General features: G+C 41.6%; 1 protein-coding gene across 1 annotated transcript in view; it reads left to right on the forward strand.

Annotated features, from left to right (window-relative positions):
• LOC137536172 (membrane-spanning 4-domains subfamily A member 4D-like) overlaps nt 1–20,494 on the forward strand; it is a 64,795-nt gene that overhangs the window by 19,205 nt on the left and 25,096 nt on the right. The window contains exons 2-3 of the mRNA XM_068258258.1: nt 3,676–3,813; nt 9,681–9,716. Coding sequence (XP_068114359.1) covers nt 3,688–3,813; nt 9,681–9,716 — 162 coding nt within the window. The 5' untranslated portion in view covers nt 3,676–3,687. The remainder of the gene's footprint in view (nt 1–3,675; nt 3,814–9,680; nt 9,717–20,494) is intronic.

The following is a 20,494-nucleotide window of genomic DNA, read 5'->3' on the forward strand; positions in this document are numbered from 1 at the left end:
GCTGCCAGCATTACTTGTATCACTGGCCACTGCAACACCAGATTGCTCTACATTACTGATTAATTATTCTGATCATAATGATCAATAGTCCAGGAAACTCGGTGTCACAGCAGACAGACCAGTGAACATGTGCAATAATGACAGCAGACTTCTGTAAACTGCAGTGAAGTACTGTGGACTGTGCATCCCTGCAACCTCTCCCTGCTAGTGTCCCAGAATGCCAGTCAGAGAAGCTAGGCAGCAATCCTTTCCCTCCACTCACCCTGCTGCTGCTGCTGTGCGGATCTCCTCTGGCCAGATGGGAATCAGCACATCAACAGTGCAGCCAGGCTGTGTCTCAGAGACACAGTAAAACTGCCACCGTGTGGCCGGGACAGGAAGGGGGCAGGGCGCCACAGCGAGTACAGGTAGAAGCACCATGCCTGAACTGCCTGAACAGGTGCTACCTTATTAGAGCAGGTGGCACTCTTGACCTTTTGTGCAGTAAAACAGCACAGAGCCTCTGCATCTTGGCTATGTGTACACTTGTGTTTCCAGCTTGCTGCTTTCCAATTAATGCAGTCTGAGGCAAAAAATTCACCCTGCTTTATGGCTAAACCAGCACTGGGGGTGGCCATGAAGTTGAGGCAAATGATGATGTGGTCGTTGTGTGGAGGGGATCGGTGGAGAAATTTAAGAAGTTTGTCTCTCAACTGAATTGCAATGAACAAAACATCTGTCTTATATTCTCCACCAGTAAGGAAAAAACCTAATTCCTGGATTTAGACATCTGCTGTAGAGCCAAAAGTATAGAAACTAGGACTTTTCAGAAGCCAACTGCCGGCAATACCTTTCTCCACGTGTGGAGCCTGTCACAGACCGCAAGGCCGGTCTGCAGGTGGGGTAAATCGATCAGCGTCAGAAATGCTCTCACACGGTCATTTGTTCATCACGAAGGGTAACCCGCGTTCGCAATTTGATGAACTGACTAATGGAGGGAGCGTTCTGTCACTAACGGATTCACCTCACACATACAATTCAAAGATCTGCCACCAAGCGAGTTACACAGCCCGCTACTGTAATTATACTAGGACTTCGAGAATGCTCTAATAACCCTTAGCAGTATGCCGGAACCTGGGTCAGATCGTTATCTGGGCCGGGTTCTCGTATACAGGTTATAAGTGTATACTTCTATTAAACACAGGGTAGCGATTTCAGGAGAATAGGTACGATTGTGTATGCTCAGCAACAGGTCATAACCGCTAAACGATTTTTAAAACGTGTACTAACAAAAATGCATTACATACAGTTATATACACCAATTAACATATAAACACACAGCTTAAAAATAAAAAGGAATAAAATCAGAAAATTCTTACTTAGTTAGCTGAGCAGTCCATTTGAAGAATGAAGAAAAATAGTCCAGTTTAAAGCAGGCATTCAGGTTAAGAGTCCTTTGTACACAGCATGCGCCGGTTCTCCTTGAGCACATGTCTGGACTTTCCTGGTCGATGAAAATTGGAGAACTGAGGAAGGGGTCCCTCACAACCAGTTTTGACTGACCTGAGTTTTGGGCTGTCACTACCTGGAAAGTAGGTGTGTTTCAGGCGGGGTTACCTCCTAATCAGCAGGTTGCCGCCCACAGACTCAGAGCAAGAAATGTACCGATTATTAATAATCTGTGCAACTCTTCCCCAGATTGGCGCATCGCAAATCCGAGACTATATTCATAAGCGGCTTGCGGCCCTGTATCAAACGAGGCTATACATGCCTATTCTATCGAATTCACGCTATGCAGGCCGGATAAAGTGGTTTCTCTACAGATTCCTGATAGCTAGAAAATTGCAATTTATGTGACTGATAGAACTGATTTCTAGATATCAGGAAATGTAATTTTTGTCTTGCTGTGCCAAACCTATTTTGAATTATTAATAAAGTAAATGTTCTCTTTGTTTGAAGCTATGAGCTTGGAGGGAAATTCTTATCTTACTGGTTGCATCTAGTTTCCTTGGGGAATGCTGTGCCAGAAACTGGCCCAGCGGGAGGTCTGGCTAGGTGTGAGATTCTTTCCATGTTATCAGGACACTGGGGAATGGGGTGAGGGGCTTGCTTCCCTTCACAAGAGAAAGGAAAGACATTTTTTGTACATTTACACAGCACTGACAGTAATGGCTGGACCATACGAAAATCATTGGCGATTGCGCATGACTTTCCGTAATGTTCGTCACAGAGCCATCATCCGATGTCCCTCCTCACCAGTCAATTCTTCAGATTTAGGTGTAACTGTTCCAATGTGGAGCAGTTCAAACAAGAGGCAACATCGATGCACAAGCGCTTCCGTAAGTACAGATATTCAAATGGCATTTTGCATCATGGTTACCTTCATGTCCTTGGTGCTGACAGGAATGTTCTCTTGCACCCCCGCCCCCCCCCCCCCCCCCCCAAATGTTGGAGAGGGTGGGAATTTCCAAATCATCAACCAGTTCAACCAGCAGTGGAGTGAGATTAGGGGACTTAGACAAGATCTTGGCATGTATAACAAATCGACCCAAGGCTAAGACCGATTTTGGGCCCGCAAACCCTTACCTACAGCCCAGCTGTGCTAGAAACCTGAGAGATGTGCTGGTGCAGTCTGAGCTTCCAGTAAAGTGCTCTAGTACTTGGCTAAATAGGATCCCCCCCATGTCGCTTCATTGTGCGTAGAAACAGGTTGTAAATTGCGACAGCAAAAAGTCATATAGAATCAGATCCTTTATGAACTGTAACATGGAATGGGCAGTCTACCTATTAATCTGCCCATGTAGATTATATTATGTGAGCATGACAACACGCCTATTCAAGGTAAGACCGTTGGAAAATATGCAGGAAATTGCTAGTGGAAAACCTAGGACAGTTGTAGCAGAGCACTTTCAGCGATTGCCATTGTGGTTCTACAGTGGGTCTGTGAGCCCTGTGCATAGACTCAATCAGCTCATCTTTCAGGTCTAGTCCCTTTGAAAATGCATTCCTACAGTGTGAGGCAATGTAGATGTATTGACTCTATTTGGTCTGCCTGCATGGCATATATGAAATACTTGTCTATAGACTTGTATAACCCCAGCACTGTATATCTCTCCAGCAAGCAAGTGGTGTGACACTGAGTTTAAATTAGCTCTTTAATATGCAGCTGTAATGTACATGGGTTGGTACCGACACACCCCCAGGCCCCATTTACTTGTCTTGCAAATACCTGGAACAAATATTCCTCACAACAGAGTCATTGGCTTAACTATTTGTGTGGGAGGTGAGGCTATGGATATATCCGTGATGTAGCCCACCTCCCACTTTCACCCTGATGAAGCCCATGTTTGTGGTGAGTGAAACTGGCTGGCGTGTATGCCACCTCCCCTCTCCACTAGGACCCATCGGGGACTGAGAACTCTTGTCTTCATTACATCCGTATTTAGCAGGACGTAAACAAAGGTTATGAAAGTTGGTAATTTCTGGTATTATAGCTCCACTTTCTTCCTGCCCTCCTTTCCCTTTGAATACAATATTGTCGTATCTACCTATCTTACAGCAAAGGCAATATACTGTATATTCTGGTTCTGCTATTCTCCAAATAATTTTCCTATGGACATTAAATTATTCATTTTATTTTTTAGTTTTAAAATGTTTTTGACACTTAAATAATATCTGATTCTATTTTTTCTGCAGTGTATTAAAGCAATGGCCTTCCCACTGAGTACAGCCAGTGATCCCAGCACAGTATCCACAGCCAATAATGATGGCTCCCATTTGATGGCCCCCACTTTCTATAAAACATTCCTGAAAGGACAACCAAAAGCTCTTGGGGTAAGGATAGGATAATTTAAAATTATTTAGAAATGCATTGTCTCTAGTTCTTCTACTGTATATTGTATTAAGCAGCCTTAATATGTTTTTCTACCTTTGTAAGCACAATACAGTTTTTTTTTTTTTATTGCATTGCTTCTTCATTATCCTAAAGGCAAGGCATCTTTTCCAAAAAAGTTATTTTTACTAATTGCCTTTAATTTTGTTGACTTTTTTTCACTGCACATAGCTATTAGTATTTTTTCTATTAAGACATACATTTGGCATTCTGTCTTTTTTTGTGGATAATGCATCATTTGTTATCTTACCTTTTTAATTGTTATTTATTATTTTTTTTTAATTACTTTTCTGGTTAATGTAATATGGGAATTATATGTTTAGTTCAAGCTTGGTATAGGAGCACCCCATTTTATAACACAATTAAATGCATATGACATCTGCATGGAAAAACTTACCTTCTAAAATAACTTATCTCAAGTGGGGAATTCATTCAACACCAGTAGTAATAATAGATTTGTAAATCTTGGGGTTCACCAGCTTCCTCATGTCAAAACAAATGTCTAAAATTAAGTTTGGGAATAGTAAGAACAACATCCACATTTGATTCACATTTAAAGAGACACTGAAGTGAAAAAAAAGATGATATTATGATTTGTATGTGTAGCACAGCTAAGAAATAAAACATTAAGATCAGATACATCAGTGTAATTGTTTCCAGTACAGGAAGAGTTGAGAAACTCCAGTTGTTATCTCTATGCAAACAAGCCATTAAGCTCTCTGACTAAGGGCTGGTTCAGACGGACGTTTGCAGAGCGTTTACAGCCAGCGTTCAGGGCTTGGTGTTAAACGCTCCCATTCAAGTGAATGGGAGCGTTTGTACCAAGCTTTCAAGCGCGTTTACACAAACGCGGCGTTTGGGTCCCGATTTTCTCTGGCGTTCAAGGAGCCCCTGGAAGCTACATGTAGCTTCCAGGGGAGGTTAACCGCGACGGCTAATGTCCCCCTAGGGGAAGAAAAAACGCGACCGCATCCAAACGCACACGAACGCTGCTGAACGCGACGCCAGCAAACGCAACGCCTCCAAACGTCCGTCTGAACCAGCCCTAAGTTAGTCCTGGAGAGGGCTGTTATCTGACTTATTATCTCAACTGTTCCTGGACTATTTACTTTTTCTCTGCCAGAGGAGAGTTCATTACTTTACAGACTGCTCTGAAAGACTCATTTTGAATGCTGAGTGTTGTGTAATCTGCACATATTATAGAATGATACAATGTTAGAAAAAACACTATATACCTGAAAATAAAAGTATGAGAATATTTTCTTTGCTGCTAATCTTCTAGTAATTATTCATAGTACACAACCAATTCATTATATCATATTTTTTTCGCTTCAGTGTCTCTTTAACCTAAGATCAAATTCCATATTATTTTCTTTTGAAAAATGTAAATGCAGAAAATATCTACAGAAGTAAATAAATCCTCATATAAAATATCGATAACATTTGGAGTAAACAAATAAATCATCAGACGTGCCATTATCATACTCCATTGGGAGTAAGCTATAGGCTTATCAATAATTATTCATTCTTTCTAAAAATGTTTTCTAAAATATCAAATATCTATATGAACATTACATTTCATCAAATAAAAATATATTTTACTACAATAAAATTCTAGGAATAGGGTTTGATTAGTGTAAATAGTTTATATAATTATGTTCTGCTGTTTAAAACAAACTTGAAGTGAAAGTAAACTCACAAGATAATTAATTGTATGTGTTTTACTAAAGGGAAATAGAACATAGACCTGAGTCTCGGTTTTTTATTTTTCTTTCATACATGATCTAAAACATTTAACACAGCATAAAAATAATAAAATAATTATTTAAGTGGTTTCCAAGTTATTGGAAGGGTTAATACTGAAACCTCTTCTTCACTCAAAAGCTAATTCAGAATATTATTTCCATACCAATATCAACACACCTGAAGGTAGAATGTATGTAACACTTTACACAGTAGTAATAGTACATAAGGGGAAGGAGATCTTTACCCAAATGCCTTAACCAAATTAATTTATAGTCTAAGGGAGACAGGGGTAGAACAACAGATAGGGGCAGCTGTGTATAAGCTGGTGGCTAGTTAAGTGTCTTAGGTGAGTATATGCTTGCCTTAAAGGGAACCAGAGAGGATCAAAAAAGGTTTTTATACATACCTGGGGCTTACTCCAGCCCCATACGCTTGGATCGCTTCCACGCCGCCGTCCTCTGCTGCCTGGAACCGCTGGTACTGGGTCCCTTCATTTCCGCGAGTCGGCCAGTCGGCCGCGGCCGATTCTCCGCATCACATGGAGCTCCCTCTATATAAGTACGCATGAGGCTGCCTACTGCGCAGCCGCATGCGTACGGGTATGGAGGGAGCCCCTGTGATGCGGACAATTGGCCGCGTCTGCCGGAAGTGACGGGCCCGGTACCGGCGGTTCCAGGAAGCGGAGGATTGCGGCGTGGGAGCGATCCAGGCTTATGGGGCTGGAAGAAGCCCCAGGTATGTATAAAAGCTTTTTCTATTTTAACAACCCATTCCTCTCTGGTTCCCTTTAAGAGGTAAGTTTTCAGGTTTCTCTTAAAAATAGTAAGTGTGAGTGAGCAATAAACAGATTAGGGAAGGGCATTCCAGAAAAGTAGGAAATGTTGAGAGAAGTCTTTTATGTGAGAATGAGACTAGGGCCTCTGCAATTCACTTTTCCTCCTGCGATATCTTCTAAGTGATATTTCCACACCTTGTCATAAAATGCCTTTTAAACCACCAGCAAGCAAGAAAATACTCAAAATAATTTTGATAGCAACCTTTTTTTAGCAACTTTTAGGTACTTTTTCAATTGTAAAATGCTTCACAGTTATGTTCTGGGTCACCATAAGCTATCTGGGTACGCTGTGCTAGATGTTACTACATGATCCTGTGGTGCCATCTACTGGAATAAATTGATAATACTGAAAAGTGTATACTCAAAACAAAAATGTAACAGGATATGATTAGGTGAAAGCCTGGATGTGACTCAGCGCACAAAAATTTACCTGTTTATAGGTGTAAGGGGGTGGAAGTGGGGAGGGGGGTGGGAGGTAAAGAAAATGGAGAACAAGGTGATCAAGATTTCAGAGTTGTTGAATTCCTATACAGAAATTGATGGAATAACTGACCCCTGATTCCTTGATGGAATAAGTGACCCCCACACAAGATCATTAGTTCTTGCCAAAAATTTAAGGAACCCTTTGACTCTTACTCATAGCTCCTTACCACTGTTTTCTAAAATACCAGAGTGGTGATCGGGATGTATGAAACAAACATCACTGTTCTCCATTGTTTCTTATAAAGGCACAAACTATGGGCCCCTTACAATATTAAGATCAGTAGGGATGGTTAGAATTGCTGAAATCCAAATATGGCAAAATTCTGAAATTTCTCTTATTTCTGAATAAATTGCATTGCAAAATTGTAAATTATATTGTGAATATATTTTCACTCTAACCATATGATTATGGTTAGTACAAATTAGTGAAAATATGTTCACAATTTACATAGAATTTTTACTTTGGAATTTTCTCATTCATGTCCCTTAAAGTGATTCCTTAACTGAAAATAAAAGCAAGAGTTTTTAGCTTACCTGGGGCTTGGACCAGCCCCCCGCAGCCATCCTGTCCCCGCAGCATGCCAAACCGATCCTCTGTTTCTCCGTCACGGCTTACTTTAGGTTCTGCCGACTGATCGGTTGGAAGTCAACTGCGCTTGCGTGGCCCTAGCCACGCATATCCTTGGAAGCGTTTACGTCATCGAACGCGTCCTGTGCAGGCGTAGTAAAGAGACAACCTCTTACTGCGCCTGCCTACACAACGCAATGTGCATATTGTGAAAGTACTGTCAAACACTGTAGACACTATTGTGTTGATCACTCAGGACAGTCCTGCACATGGATTTCTTATTTATTAGTAAGCACCTAATTGGTTCTTATCAATGACAGTACTTCACCTATTTGTTTGTATGGCAAATTAATTTTCTTTTATTGGTTTAATGGCAGGTGTCTGTTTTCTATTGATATAAGAAAAAAGAAAGGAGCGCTCTGAGTCCTTCGTTTATCAAGTAGAGTCCCCAAAAAGGACAGGTCTCACCTGGATTCAATGAGGCTGGCACAACGTACACAGCCTGGATGCACCTAGTACCACTTAGCCGGGGACTGAGCTCAATCGCGGGGCGGATGTCACGTCACTCGTTCCAGGAACTCCCAAGTTGATTGCCAGGAAGTGCCAGGACGATCCTTTCAGAGCTGCCTGCATGGCTCAGTGGTAGGCGTACTAGTTAAGTAAGTCCCCGTGGGGATAGTGACAATGTCAAGGTGGCTATAAAAGTATAAACTTTTTATCAACTTGAAAAAGCGGAGACTTTTTCTCCGCGAAACACGTTGTTTTAAAATAAATTTATACTTTTATAGCCACCTTGGCATTGCCTCTATCCCACGGGGACTTAGTTAACTAGTACGCCTACCACTGAGCCGTGAAGGCAGCTCTGAAAGGAGCGTCCTGGCGCTTCCTGGCAACTAACTTGGGAGTTCCTGGAACGAGTGACGTGACATCCGCCCCGCGATTGAGCTCAGTCCCCGGCTTGGCTAAGTGGGACTAGGCGCATCCAGGCTGTGTACGCTGTGCCAGCCTCATTGAATCCAGGTGAGACCTGTCCTTTTTGGGGACTCTACTTGATAAACGAAGGACTCAGAGCGCTCCTTTGTTTTTTCTTATATTTGCAGTGACTTTTTCTGGGAGCAGCCGAGCATATTGCTGTGGGGGCCTGATCGCATCGGGGGGTCTGCACTACCCCCATGTTGCTATTGTTTTCTATTGAGGAATGAGAAAAGAACGTTTATGGCAGTACAGCATAGATATCTATTAATTGCACAAATCCATTATTTAACATAACAGTAATGTCACATAAAACATACCAATGTGCAGCAGTGAAAAAAACACAGAGACAGGACCTGCAATGGTGCAGTATGTCACAAAAATTGGTAATTGGTGAAGCAAAGAAAAAGTGGTACTCACAAAGGGAGGTTGCATGAAAGTCAACCAAACACAACAAACAGGTGGAGACGCAAAAGCCAGTGCAATAATTATGTATTCCACGCGAGTTGTGACAACTCAGAGGGGAAATAGAATTAACGCCACCCAAGGTGAACCATCTTTCGGCTTCATCTTGCACTGAAATTTGGCTATTTCAAATGTACGTGTCTTATGGGCATTCTGCGTATAAGCGCTTCCTCTGTGGCTGCCTCGACACGTTTTATGGGTCATTGTTGTTATGTTAAATAATGGATTTGTGCAATACATATCTATGCAATAGTGCTGAGAACTTTCCTCATTACAATAGTCAAGTGAATTTGCAGATTTGTGACAGCAAATTAACCTTAAGGTAGCCACTAACAGTCCAATTTCTAGCGAAAAGTCGTTCGAGCGATCAGAAATTCTGATCGGAAGTGAAATATTGTAATAAATCGTTCACTACACCATCAACGAACCAATCTTCCTATCTATCACAACCAACAAGAAAATTTTGGTTCGACGAAAATTCATTCGGGCGACATTTTTTTCACTCATTCATAATCGATTGTGTCCACCAATGGAGATTATTTACAACCAATCCGATCAGAATTTCTGATCATTCTAACGATTTTTCGCTAGAAATTGGACCGTTAGTGGCCACCTTTAGAGTTGTGAAAATCACTCCCAACTCTTGTTGGCTGTCCGCAGTTAAATCTCAAACCATATCTTCTTTACTCTTCTTTACACATTTGATTTCTAACTATTTTCTTTTCCTTGTTTTCTTTCAGGCAGTTCAGATTCCATTGGGTTTTGTACAGTTTGCAGTAGGTACTATTTTGCTTTTCACTCTGAGTGCATTCTCATCATACTTGGCATTGAGCTTCATTAGTTATTGGGGAGGACTATTTGTAAGTAGTCACTGTTGTTTTGCTAAACTTTTTTTGAATGATGCATTAAACACAATAGTAACTGTGAATGGCCCCTGAGAGAACAGGGCTGCGAAGACCTTTCCTGCAACTCCATCTAAGCCAGGTGCTGCTTGGCCAAGGTCATGTTTACCATTGTGCTCTTCATGCATTGCTTCTAATAATGTGCTTTATGTAATTGCAGTGTGACATGATGTTTAATGTATATGCATGTGAGTAATGCTGTGGTGGTGATTTATGGAAAAAAGTAATGTTATTTATTTTTTATTGGTCACTGCAGCCAGATGTGTCACTGACAGGGGCGTAGCAATAGGGTTGCAGAGGTTGCGACCACATCGGGGCCCTTGGGCCAGAGGGGCCCAGAAGGGCCCTCCCTCAACTACAGTATTAGCTCTCTATTGGTCCTGTGCTCATAATAATCACTTCTATAGATACTTTGAATAGCGGTAATCATTAACAAACTCCTTCCCATCCCCTTCTTGCACCTCTGACACTGTAGTTGCCATTGGCAGGTTTTGGTGCGCTTTATCAATTGTTATGTATAGAGTGCTTAGGGGACCCCATTGTAAAACTTGCATCGGGGCCCACAGCTCCTTAGCTACCGCACTGGTCACTGATATGTGTGGCGGGTGCCAGGGGCATAACTCTAAATCTTGGGGCCCACCAACAAAATTTTAATGGTGTCCCCTAATATTTACCCCCTTTCCTTTGCCTAGGTCTCCATCTCACAATTGTCATAAAACAAGTGTGGCCATCAAAATCTTCACACCTATAACAAGTGTAGCCACAAAAACACCTGACCTGAAGGATGGACTTTAGTAGTTGGGCCCCCCTTACAACTCTGGGACTCCCTGCAATTGCAGTGGCTGCTCCCCTGTAGTTATGCCCCTGGTGGGTGCATTACATTAGTGCATCTGCATCTGTGTAGTTCACTAAAAGCATGGTGTCATCAAACTGGACAAATGCCTAAATCTGGCCCTGGCCCTGGTCAGCAGTGATATTTTAAAGGTGCTCATTTACAAATTAATTTCCAGAATGTTTGGAATTGTTCAGAAATTTGGATCGATAGAATAATTGTTCATCATCGTTCTGCACCATTAACAGTACCTGATCCATCAAAAGGCCAATTGTTCGGTAGACTGTACCGTAATGGCATCTTTAAAAAATAATTTTGAAATTTGGATCCATGTAACGATCAATATAACAATCGTTTATTGTCAATCAGCACCGTTAATGGTACTCGATCGATCACACATGTTAAGGAGAATGTACCGTTAATGGGCACCTTAAAGTTGTTTTTAACCCTTAGACTGACAGCTAATTTTTTAAAAATTGTCAGTGCCAGCTATGTTTGTATTGTGTTTATGGAGGCAGGGAACACACTTGACTGTTTTCGTAAGCGTTTTCTGCACAGAAAAACTGAGAACTCGTGTTAATCAATGGGCTAGTTCACACTTAGGGCTTCATTCACTAAGCCGTGATAACTGCTATCACGGTCGCGCTAGCGTTTTGCACGTGTTATAACAAGCAAAATTTTTTTTTGCACAATCGTGAATTTTCGTGCGCAAATGTGAATTTTTGCACAAAGACGGTAAGGCGCAAAATGCTACCATGACTGTGATATCACTTATCACGGTTTAGTGAATCAAGCCCTTTATGTGTTTTTCGCGCACAGAAAAAAAGCTGACATTCCGCATCATGATTCTGCATATTTTGTCAATTTTCTCTATCAATTACATTAGCTGCTGTGAAAAAACGCACACGTTTTTCTGCATAGAAACACACTTGGGACCTGATTCACTATTCGGTGCTAACCTAGTTAGCACGCCTAAAGGCTTTGGGCGTGCTAACTAGGGTGCTAAGTACTTTTCACGCACCAGTGAAAATTAGATTGCGCACAAAGTCCCGCGGCATAGGTGCAATGTTTAGGGCGCATCCAATGCGACTTTAGAGGTGCATAGGTGCACCGTTATCGACGTTTCGCACGCACAAAGTTATGCGCGCGGGACTTTGCTAATTAGCGTGCACAAACGTGGTTTAGGCGTGATCAGGGGCTTTTCACAAGTTACAGTTAGCATCGCTTTGCAGAAAACGTATGCAGAAAAACTGGCACAGAAAACTGAAAGACAAGTGTGTTCCATGCCTAAATGTCTTTTCGAAATCTACATGTACTAAAATCCATATTAGCCGGTAGGGATGCCTTTGAGGTGCAAACAAATTTGATATGGTTGAGTATCAAAATGCTGTCCCTGTATATTTTTTGTTTAAAATGTTTATTGTACATTTTATGAGCAATATAAAATAACAAATAGTACAAATGCATAACACTGAATAATACAATATATTGCATCCCACACAGTTGAGTGTGAAGGCATCATATAGCCTCTTATACCAGATAAGCATAACTCGTGCATTTGAACTTGTATAACAAAACCAAGAACATAACATATAGGTCAATGAGCCCAAAGGAAGCTGTTCCATGCACTTTGCAATAGAAGAACTAATTAGGATTGGGAGAATCATACCAGCCTCTTAAGGTACCCATCCCAAGCCCAAGAGAAGACTAAGAGGGAAGAAAGAAAAATGGAGAATACAAGCAAAAAATAAAAAAAAGAGAAAAGAAGTCCAAAATAGAAGTCCAACAGATAAAATATTTGAAAATTATTTTACTGTTTAATTTGAAGTTTAACTGTGATTTTATGAATAATCTACCTTATGTAGCAATATTCTGCAGCATTTAAATTCAGGATATACTTTACGTTAGCTAGAAGCAAGATTGTAACATGTCCTTGACTCAAAGAATTCTCACCCAGGAGATAAGATAAAATTCTTCATGAAGAATTGTTTTAAATTCCAGTTAGAGAAAGATTACTGTGGGTTGTGAGAGCCTAGTTATTGTGATGCTAAGTACACACCATACCATTTTCTGTTAGATTTTCTGTTAGATTTACCTGCCAGATAGATTTTTTTCCAATATGTTGGAAAAAATCTGACAGGTAATTTTACAGAAAATTGTATGGTGTGTACCTAGCATAACTTTATAAAATGTCAAATTGATATTCACTTCTAATGAAAGGCTTTTACATTATATTGCAGTGCCACCTGGCAGTTTTATGTAGTAGCGATGCAGCTGTATGATGATCATAATTATTAATGTGCTGTAACTTTTTATAAAATAAAGATATAGATGGATACATTTAGATAATTATATGTTATGTATGCTTATGTGAATAGCTATAGTGTTTAAATAATTATTAATTTACTGTAAATTTGAAGACTATTGGTTACAGGTGTAACAGGTGTGCTTCGGTGGGCCAAGATGGCAGATGACAGAAGTCATCATGACCAAGAAATAATTACCCACACCATCAGACAGATATGGTGAGATGTTTTAAATATCAGGGGCCATATGCAATTCACTTTTTCACCTGAGTTCTCTCCTTGGTGATATTTTCACAACTTAAAATAAAATGCCTTTTTAAGCAAACAAATACTGAAAATAATTTTTACAGTAATTTTTCAACCCGTTGTTGGTACTTTTTCAATTACATAGTGCTAAAAAGTTATTTTAAATTAAAAATTAAAAATATCTTCTAGGAGAAAACTCAGGAGAAAAAGGGAATTGCATATGGGCCCAGGGGTGAGTTTTCACCCAGGTGTTAATTTTTCATCTTCATTTTAAATAACTTTCTAGCACTTTTCAACTAAAAAGGTACCACAAAAGTAGTTGAAAAAGTACTATCAAAATTGAGTATTTTCTTGCTTTCTGGTGGCTTAAAATGCATTTTATTGACAAGTTTAAAAATACCAGGAAGTGTTTGATTACTTTTTTAAAACACTTTTACTTTTAATTTTATGAACGAACGTGGCTCCTGATTGGAGTCATGTGTATTCATTTCCTAGTACTTTAATTAGCTCAGGGAACAGTTCCCATTCGTCAATTACCGCATGTGGATGAGAGACGATACTAATGGTGCACGCTTATGTGGGCGCTATTCTGCACAATATAAAGAGATTACTCGTGTGTTGCAGCGTCACTGGTATATTCTTACCAATGACCCCAAAATTGAGCCACTTGTGACATGTGAACCTAAGGTCACGTTTCTGACGTGCACCATCTCTCCGCGACCTGATCGTTAGGAGCCATTTTAAGGGTACTGAGGTCACACGCTCCCATTGTATCGTAACCGGCACTTACAGTTGTGGTGGATGCACTGCTTGCCGGTTTTTATCTATCGGTAGGGAAGTAATTCTCCCCGGTGGACATCGCTGGCGTTTGCAACATTATGTAAATTGTAACACCCAATTTGTGGTTTACCTTCTGATGTGCCAATATGGTGCTTTTTATATAGGTAAGACCGGACGCGATTTTAAATCTAGAATTGGTGAACATGTTGCAAACATGAAGAGCATTGCGTCCACCACACCGGTTGCGAGACACTTTAGATCAGAACATGGGGGGGACCCTCGGGGTATACGGTTTGTTGGCCTGCACCGTGTACACACCACCATTAGAGGAGGCAACTACGACCGATTGTTGTTGCAGAAAGAGTCCAGATGGATTTTCGAATTAGGGGCCACTGAATATCCTGGCCTCAACGAAACGGTCGGCTTTGCGGCTTTTTAGCCTAATTGATCTACCCTGCCCCCGGTATCCGTATCCTCGACCATCCCCCCTTTGGCCCCTCTGTCTTTGCCCTAAGATACGGACTCTTTGTGGGTCCTTTGCCAGCTGTGTCTGCTTTTGCCTGTGTTTCCCCATCCTCCCCCCTGTGACATCACTGCACAGTAGGCATTTTGGTTTATTCCTAATTGACTGTGCTATGTTAGCACACTCTTTGGACATATTTCTGCTTTCATGCAGCTTTACAGTGTCCATATTTGAGTATTTTTTGTGGATGTGCCTTTCCAGCTCAGAATGAATTTCAGAGTTACATTGTGTGTTAAGTTTGATTGTTTTGTGATTATTACCTGTCTATTTTGGTAGTTGCTTTAATGTTTATTCTGTTCCCACAGTTTGGCCCTGCCCTCTCTCCTCCTCCGCTCTGACCAATTACTTATGCTATACCATTCTGCTGTGAGTTGCCGGTATCGTCTTTCCGACACAGTGATTGGCCGCTTGCTGGAGGCGGAGTTGAGTGACGCGTATGGAGTGACGCGTACGGACACTCACGTGTCCGGCTGCGCGTCTTTCATATAAGGCTAACCGCGGGGAACATCTTTAGCCATGCCTTCCTTCGTAAAAGCTGGTAGATCCGGCAAAACATGTCAGGGCTGCTGGCGTGTTGCTAGCACGGTCCCTGCCTTGCGGCCCTCCACCTGCATGCCTTCTACTATCACTCCCTGCCAGCCTGGTCAATTCTTGGCTCCTAGGTGCTTGCCAGATTCACAACAGCTGAGCCTGCAGCTTCCATGTCAGGCAGATTGCTGCAACAACAACAAACTGCATGGGTCATCTTTATAGCATTGTTTAGCAGCACACATGCATGGACACATTGAAACTGGACCTTTGGTCACTCCCCAAGCAATGAGCTTTGACCTGGAGGTTGAGAGACCAGAACATTTTCCAGCTAGGAGCTAGCCGGACTCCATCCTGCTGCATCTGGACTGGGTACAGTATGTTTTCACTCTATGCTCACATGCTTATTTGCTTCTGCTGCAACCCTTCCCTCAACTGACCTGGGCTTTGCTTGCTAACTGCAACAATTGAACTGCTTGCTCTTGTGTGCTGCTTCACCTGGATTCTCTGTGCTTACTTTGAACACTGACAGTTTGCTACCTGGCATAACTTGTTTGAGGACACTCTATATAGGAGCATTTCCAGGCCCACGTTATGGCGGATTTTGGGATCCCTGATCACATTAGGTGATCCTAGGTAGTGGTATGGTTGTATGGTTGTATCTATGTGGAATGAGGCCTCTTGGCAGTGTGTACTGGTGCTTATTTTAACCTCCTTTAAATATATTATTAATACATTTTGTATTTTTTCACTCTATTTAGTTGGTTTTGATTTATGACATATGCTCCCCAAATTCCCCTTTTCCTTTACCTTTATGTTTTTTTTGCCGCATGTGGGTGCCTGCCGCTGATTGACAGGACAAGTATATACAGTACGGCCTGATTGTTTTAAGGGGACACAAACTGGAGCGTCAAGTTTGAGTCAGGAGGTTAATGAGCAATATATTCTGAATTACACTATATGAGTGTTCTGTCTTTCCCATCCTCTCTTTGTTCACTCATCTGTACCCTGCAGAATAGGAGCAGTACCATAGTGGAAAAAGGTATAGTGCCAAAGTTTGATTCATTTCCCACGGTGTGGAAGCCCCTTGATATGGTCTGAAGAGCAAAGTACACTTTCTGTATTGTCTTTTTTCCCCTGTTAGCACATAAGAATAGTCATAGAGGAAGTGAAGATAGCAAAGCTATGCAAGGACATCCTTAGTCAGACATAAATCCAGCATAGAAAACAACACGGTTTTGCCATATGAATCTTGTGAAACACTAGCTAATAATACCAACTCAAGCTGTCTATCATGTGGAGAAGGATCTTCACTCAAATGACAAATCAGAAAAGGGATAAAATCTCTGCATGTTCGAAGTTGTCCTTTATATTTTCACACATTTTTAATTCATGAACAGTGCCTTTCCTCACTAATCCCTAAATCAAATCTCACTACGTGTGCCCTGGACTCTATTACCCCTTTTATTTCATACCCCAGCTCTCCTCCTCCTTCATTCATTCTTGAACAATGCTTTTTAAATTCTCCATCTCTACTGCCATTTTCCCTTGCTCTTTTAAAGGGACCCTGAGCAATGACAAACAAAAAAAAAGAAAACTGGACTTACCTGGGGCTTCCTCCAGCCCACCATAGCACGTGAGGTGCCCCAGCATCCTACTGGTGCCCCCCACCACACACCTGTCGTGTCATCACGCCAGTCACCGTAAGAGTCCTGCGCATGCACAGGACTCCTATGGCGACCGGGGTGATGACACGACAGGTGTGCGGTGGGGGCGCGCATGCACAAAGTCACCGCATTACCAGAGATGCCAGTGGGACCGCGGAAGGGGTCAGGAGAATGCCGGGGGACCTCGTGGGCTACTCTGGGCTGGAGGTCACCCCAGGTAAGTCTAGTTTTCTTTTATTTGCCACCGCTCAGGGTCCCTATAAACATGCAATCACCACACCACTAATCAAAAAGCCTTCTTCGGACCTTACAGCTCTCCCTAACTGTTGTCCAGTCCAAAGTCTAACTTCCTCTCCCTGACTCCCAATATTTATTGGGCGTTGCGGGCACCCAACTTTCCCCTCCTTAACGATAATTCAATGGGCACCTTTGGTGGCACCCAAAAATTAATGTTTTTGCGGGGGGTGTCTTTTGCAGTGCCATGGATGGATAAGGTCAACCGTGGGATGGGGGGTTAGGTTTTCCTTGGGAGTGGGTGGTTAAGGTTAGCTGTGGGGGTTGGGTGGTCAAGGTTAACCGTGTGTGTGGGGGGGGGGGGGATTGGCTAAGGCTAGGTATTGGTAATGGGAAAGTTCAGTGTGAGAATAGGCTTAGGTTTAGCTGTAGTTAAATATTGGTATTTAATACCAATATTTTAGTATGATTTTTTTCCACTTAAATAGTAGTATATCTGATTTACAGATATTGTACTATCAGCTTTTCTGGGCAGCCAAATTATCTGGCAGCATTTTTGATTTATGCCTCAGGATCAAGAGTCTAGCACATTCCTGGATGTGCTCTTACCCTTCTGAACTTTCTTTCCCTGTCGCCTACACCAATACTAACACGTCTCCTCGCCCACTGTTTGTTGGCGTATCACAAGGCTCCATCCTTGGACCTCCAATTTCTGGCTATTCAAATTGCATTGACAAGCTGTCTAGTGATCAATTATTTTTGTATGTGGATATTTTCCAATTATTATTATGCAGTAGGAAGAAGCAGTAGGAGAAGGGTCATGGGGAAGGTATGAGCCTGATGTCTTTGCCATACAGTCCTTGATACAGTGGCGTAGCTAAGGACCTTTGGGCCCCAGTGCAAGTTTTACATTGGTTCCCCAATCATTCTGTACATAACATTTCATTTCAGCGCTATAGAAATACTAAATAATAATAATAATAATATGGCACCATCAAACCTGCCAAGGACATCCACGGTATGAGAGGTGTAAGCAGAGGAGGGGAACAGTTTGTTAATGATAACAACTATGTAAAGCATATATAGAAGTGATCATTACCAGCACAGGGCCATTGAAGAGATAATACTGTAGTTGGGGGAGGACCTCTAGTGGGCCCCTCTGGTCCAAGGGCCCATTTGTGGTTACAACCTCTGAATCCCCAATTGCTACACTAACCTTCAGAGGTTATTAAATCTTGAACAGGACCTGAAGATGTGCATGAAATTACCTCTCTCTTCAAGGCATCTCCAACATCTACAACTCTTGTTTGGGAAGAGCCTATGAATCTTCTTGGGGGTGTAATACCGTTGGTTATGTATCTGATTCTTGGTATTTGGCCAAATTGTTGCCTTGTGAGGAAGTAGAAGTATTTTCTTCTACCTAGAATCTGTGATTGGGCGTCCTAATTTTTTCCCTTTCACTTCTAATTATTCTGTCCTAGTCTGTCTGGCTATTGAGTAGGGAGTATATCTGGGACAGGATCCCATAATTGGAGTTTCCTAAATGCTGCCAACATTTTCTTCTGAAAACATCCACTCTGTTCATGGAAGATAGCGCTCCATGCCTTTGTGGTAAACACAACCAGGCCTAGCAGGCAAAACATGGCTTCCACAAGCTGCCATGGGTCAGTCAGTTGCCTGGTATGAAGTCCATAGAATATATCTGGGCAATTCTTAGTAATTCCATATAAAGGCATCCCTGCAATTATGCATGAGGAGTGGGCCACAATTCCTCAGTCCAAGATTACGGAACTCATTGTTTCCATGCCTGACCAAGTCAACACTTTGCAGAAAGCTGGAGATGGATCAACAAAATATTAATATATTGTGATTGGTTTCCGTGTCAAGCGGGCATTACAATAAACATGGCTAAATCAGGGTGTCTATTTACTTATGACATGTCTCTGTATTAGAGGTCAACAGAATTGCCTTACCGGGATAACACATCAGTATTGTTTGATTGTAAAAAATATATACATCTACAGTCATTTAATATTGTTACATATAGTTAGTTTTATTAAAAAAGACATCCATCCATCAAGTTCAACCGGGAGAAAAAAATAAATCAATAAGGAAAAATGATTTACATTTTTGTTCTGCATCCAGACATTATCCAGCTGATCTTGAGGGAAGGCAAATAACCCATATAAGGCTTGGCCAATAAGGACAAAATTCCTTCTCAGCTTTAGGTGACAGTCAGATAAAATCCTGATCAACTCAGCTGGGAATAACCTAGTAATTATAGTTAGGGGTGTCCTTCGATGCAAGGAACGCACCCATGCCTCCTTTAAATGCAGGTATAGAATTTTCCATAACTACTTACTGTGGTGAAATAACCACTCTTACTGTAAACTTACTGAATAGATGGCAAAAACTTTTTTCATCCATAGACAGATCATGCCCCCCTGTACAAGCCTGGGGACAAAAATCTCATCTGCCAAGCTTATGCATTGCCCTTGGATGTTTTTATACATTTAAATCATGTTATCCCTGAGCTTTCTCTTTTCCAAGCTAAATAAGCACAGTTTGTCCAACCCTTCTTGTTAAGTTAGAACTTCCATTCCTTTGATTAATTTAGTTGTCTGTACCTGTTCTAGTATGTCAATTTCCCTCCTATAATTTGTTGCCCAAAACTGTATCCCATACTCCAGATGTGGCCTTAGAAATGATTTATACAGAGGGAGTAGTATACTAGCATCTCTTGATGTTACTTCCTGTTTTATGCAGCCCAGAATTGTATTTGCTTTAGCTACCACTGCTTGGCATTGAGTGCAGCTGTTTAAATTGTTATTAACCAGTATTCCCGAGTCCTTCTCCAAGTGCGATGTTTCCAGTTATAAGCCAGTTATCTTATATGTTACTCTACCATTGGCACATTCAAGGTGCACAACTTTAATTTTACTTACATTAAATTTCATTTGTTATCCTTCTGCCCATACAGTGGGCATGCAGTTGAAATCCTGTTGTAATATGTCACTATCCTGCTTGGAGTTTATAATTCTACATAATTTTATTTCATCTACAAAGATGGCAACATTACCCTGTATTCCATCTAATAGATCCTTAATAAATACATTGAAAAGGATCAGACCTAGTACTGACCGTTGCGGGATCCGACTGTTAGCAGCTTCCCATTTTGAATATTACCCATTTACCACCACTCTTTGCCTTCTGTTCCTTAGCCAGTTCTCTATCCATATATACACATTTTCTCCTAGTCCCTGTATCCTCAGCTTCAGCAGGAACAGATCTGGGGGGGGGGGGGGGGGGGGGCAAGCGGGTATCTTGCTCCAGGCTCAGTTTGTTGAATTCTTAAAAAAGCGGCAACATTTGGATGGGGAATGGCAGTTTAGGCGGCAAAATTTGGATGGGGAATGGCAGTTCAGGCGCCAGAACCTGACCGTGCCCCAGGCGCAACTTGGTCTAGATCCGTTCCTGAGCTTCAGCACCATGATATTGTGGGGAACAGTATAAAAAGCCTTTGCAAAGTCCAAGTC

The sequence above is a fragment of the Hyperolius riggenbachi genome, chromosome 10 (genome assembly GCF_040937935.1).
Source record: "Hyperolius riggenbachi isolate aHypRig1 chromosome 10, aHypRig1.pri, whole genome shotgun sequence".
NCBI classification, from domain to species: domain Eukaryota; kingdom Metazoa; phylum Chordata; class Amphibia; order Anura; family Hyperoliidae; genus Hyperolius; species Hyperolius riggenbachi.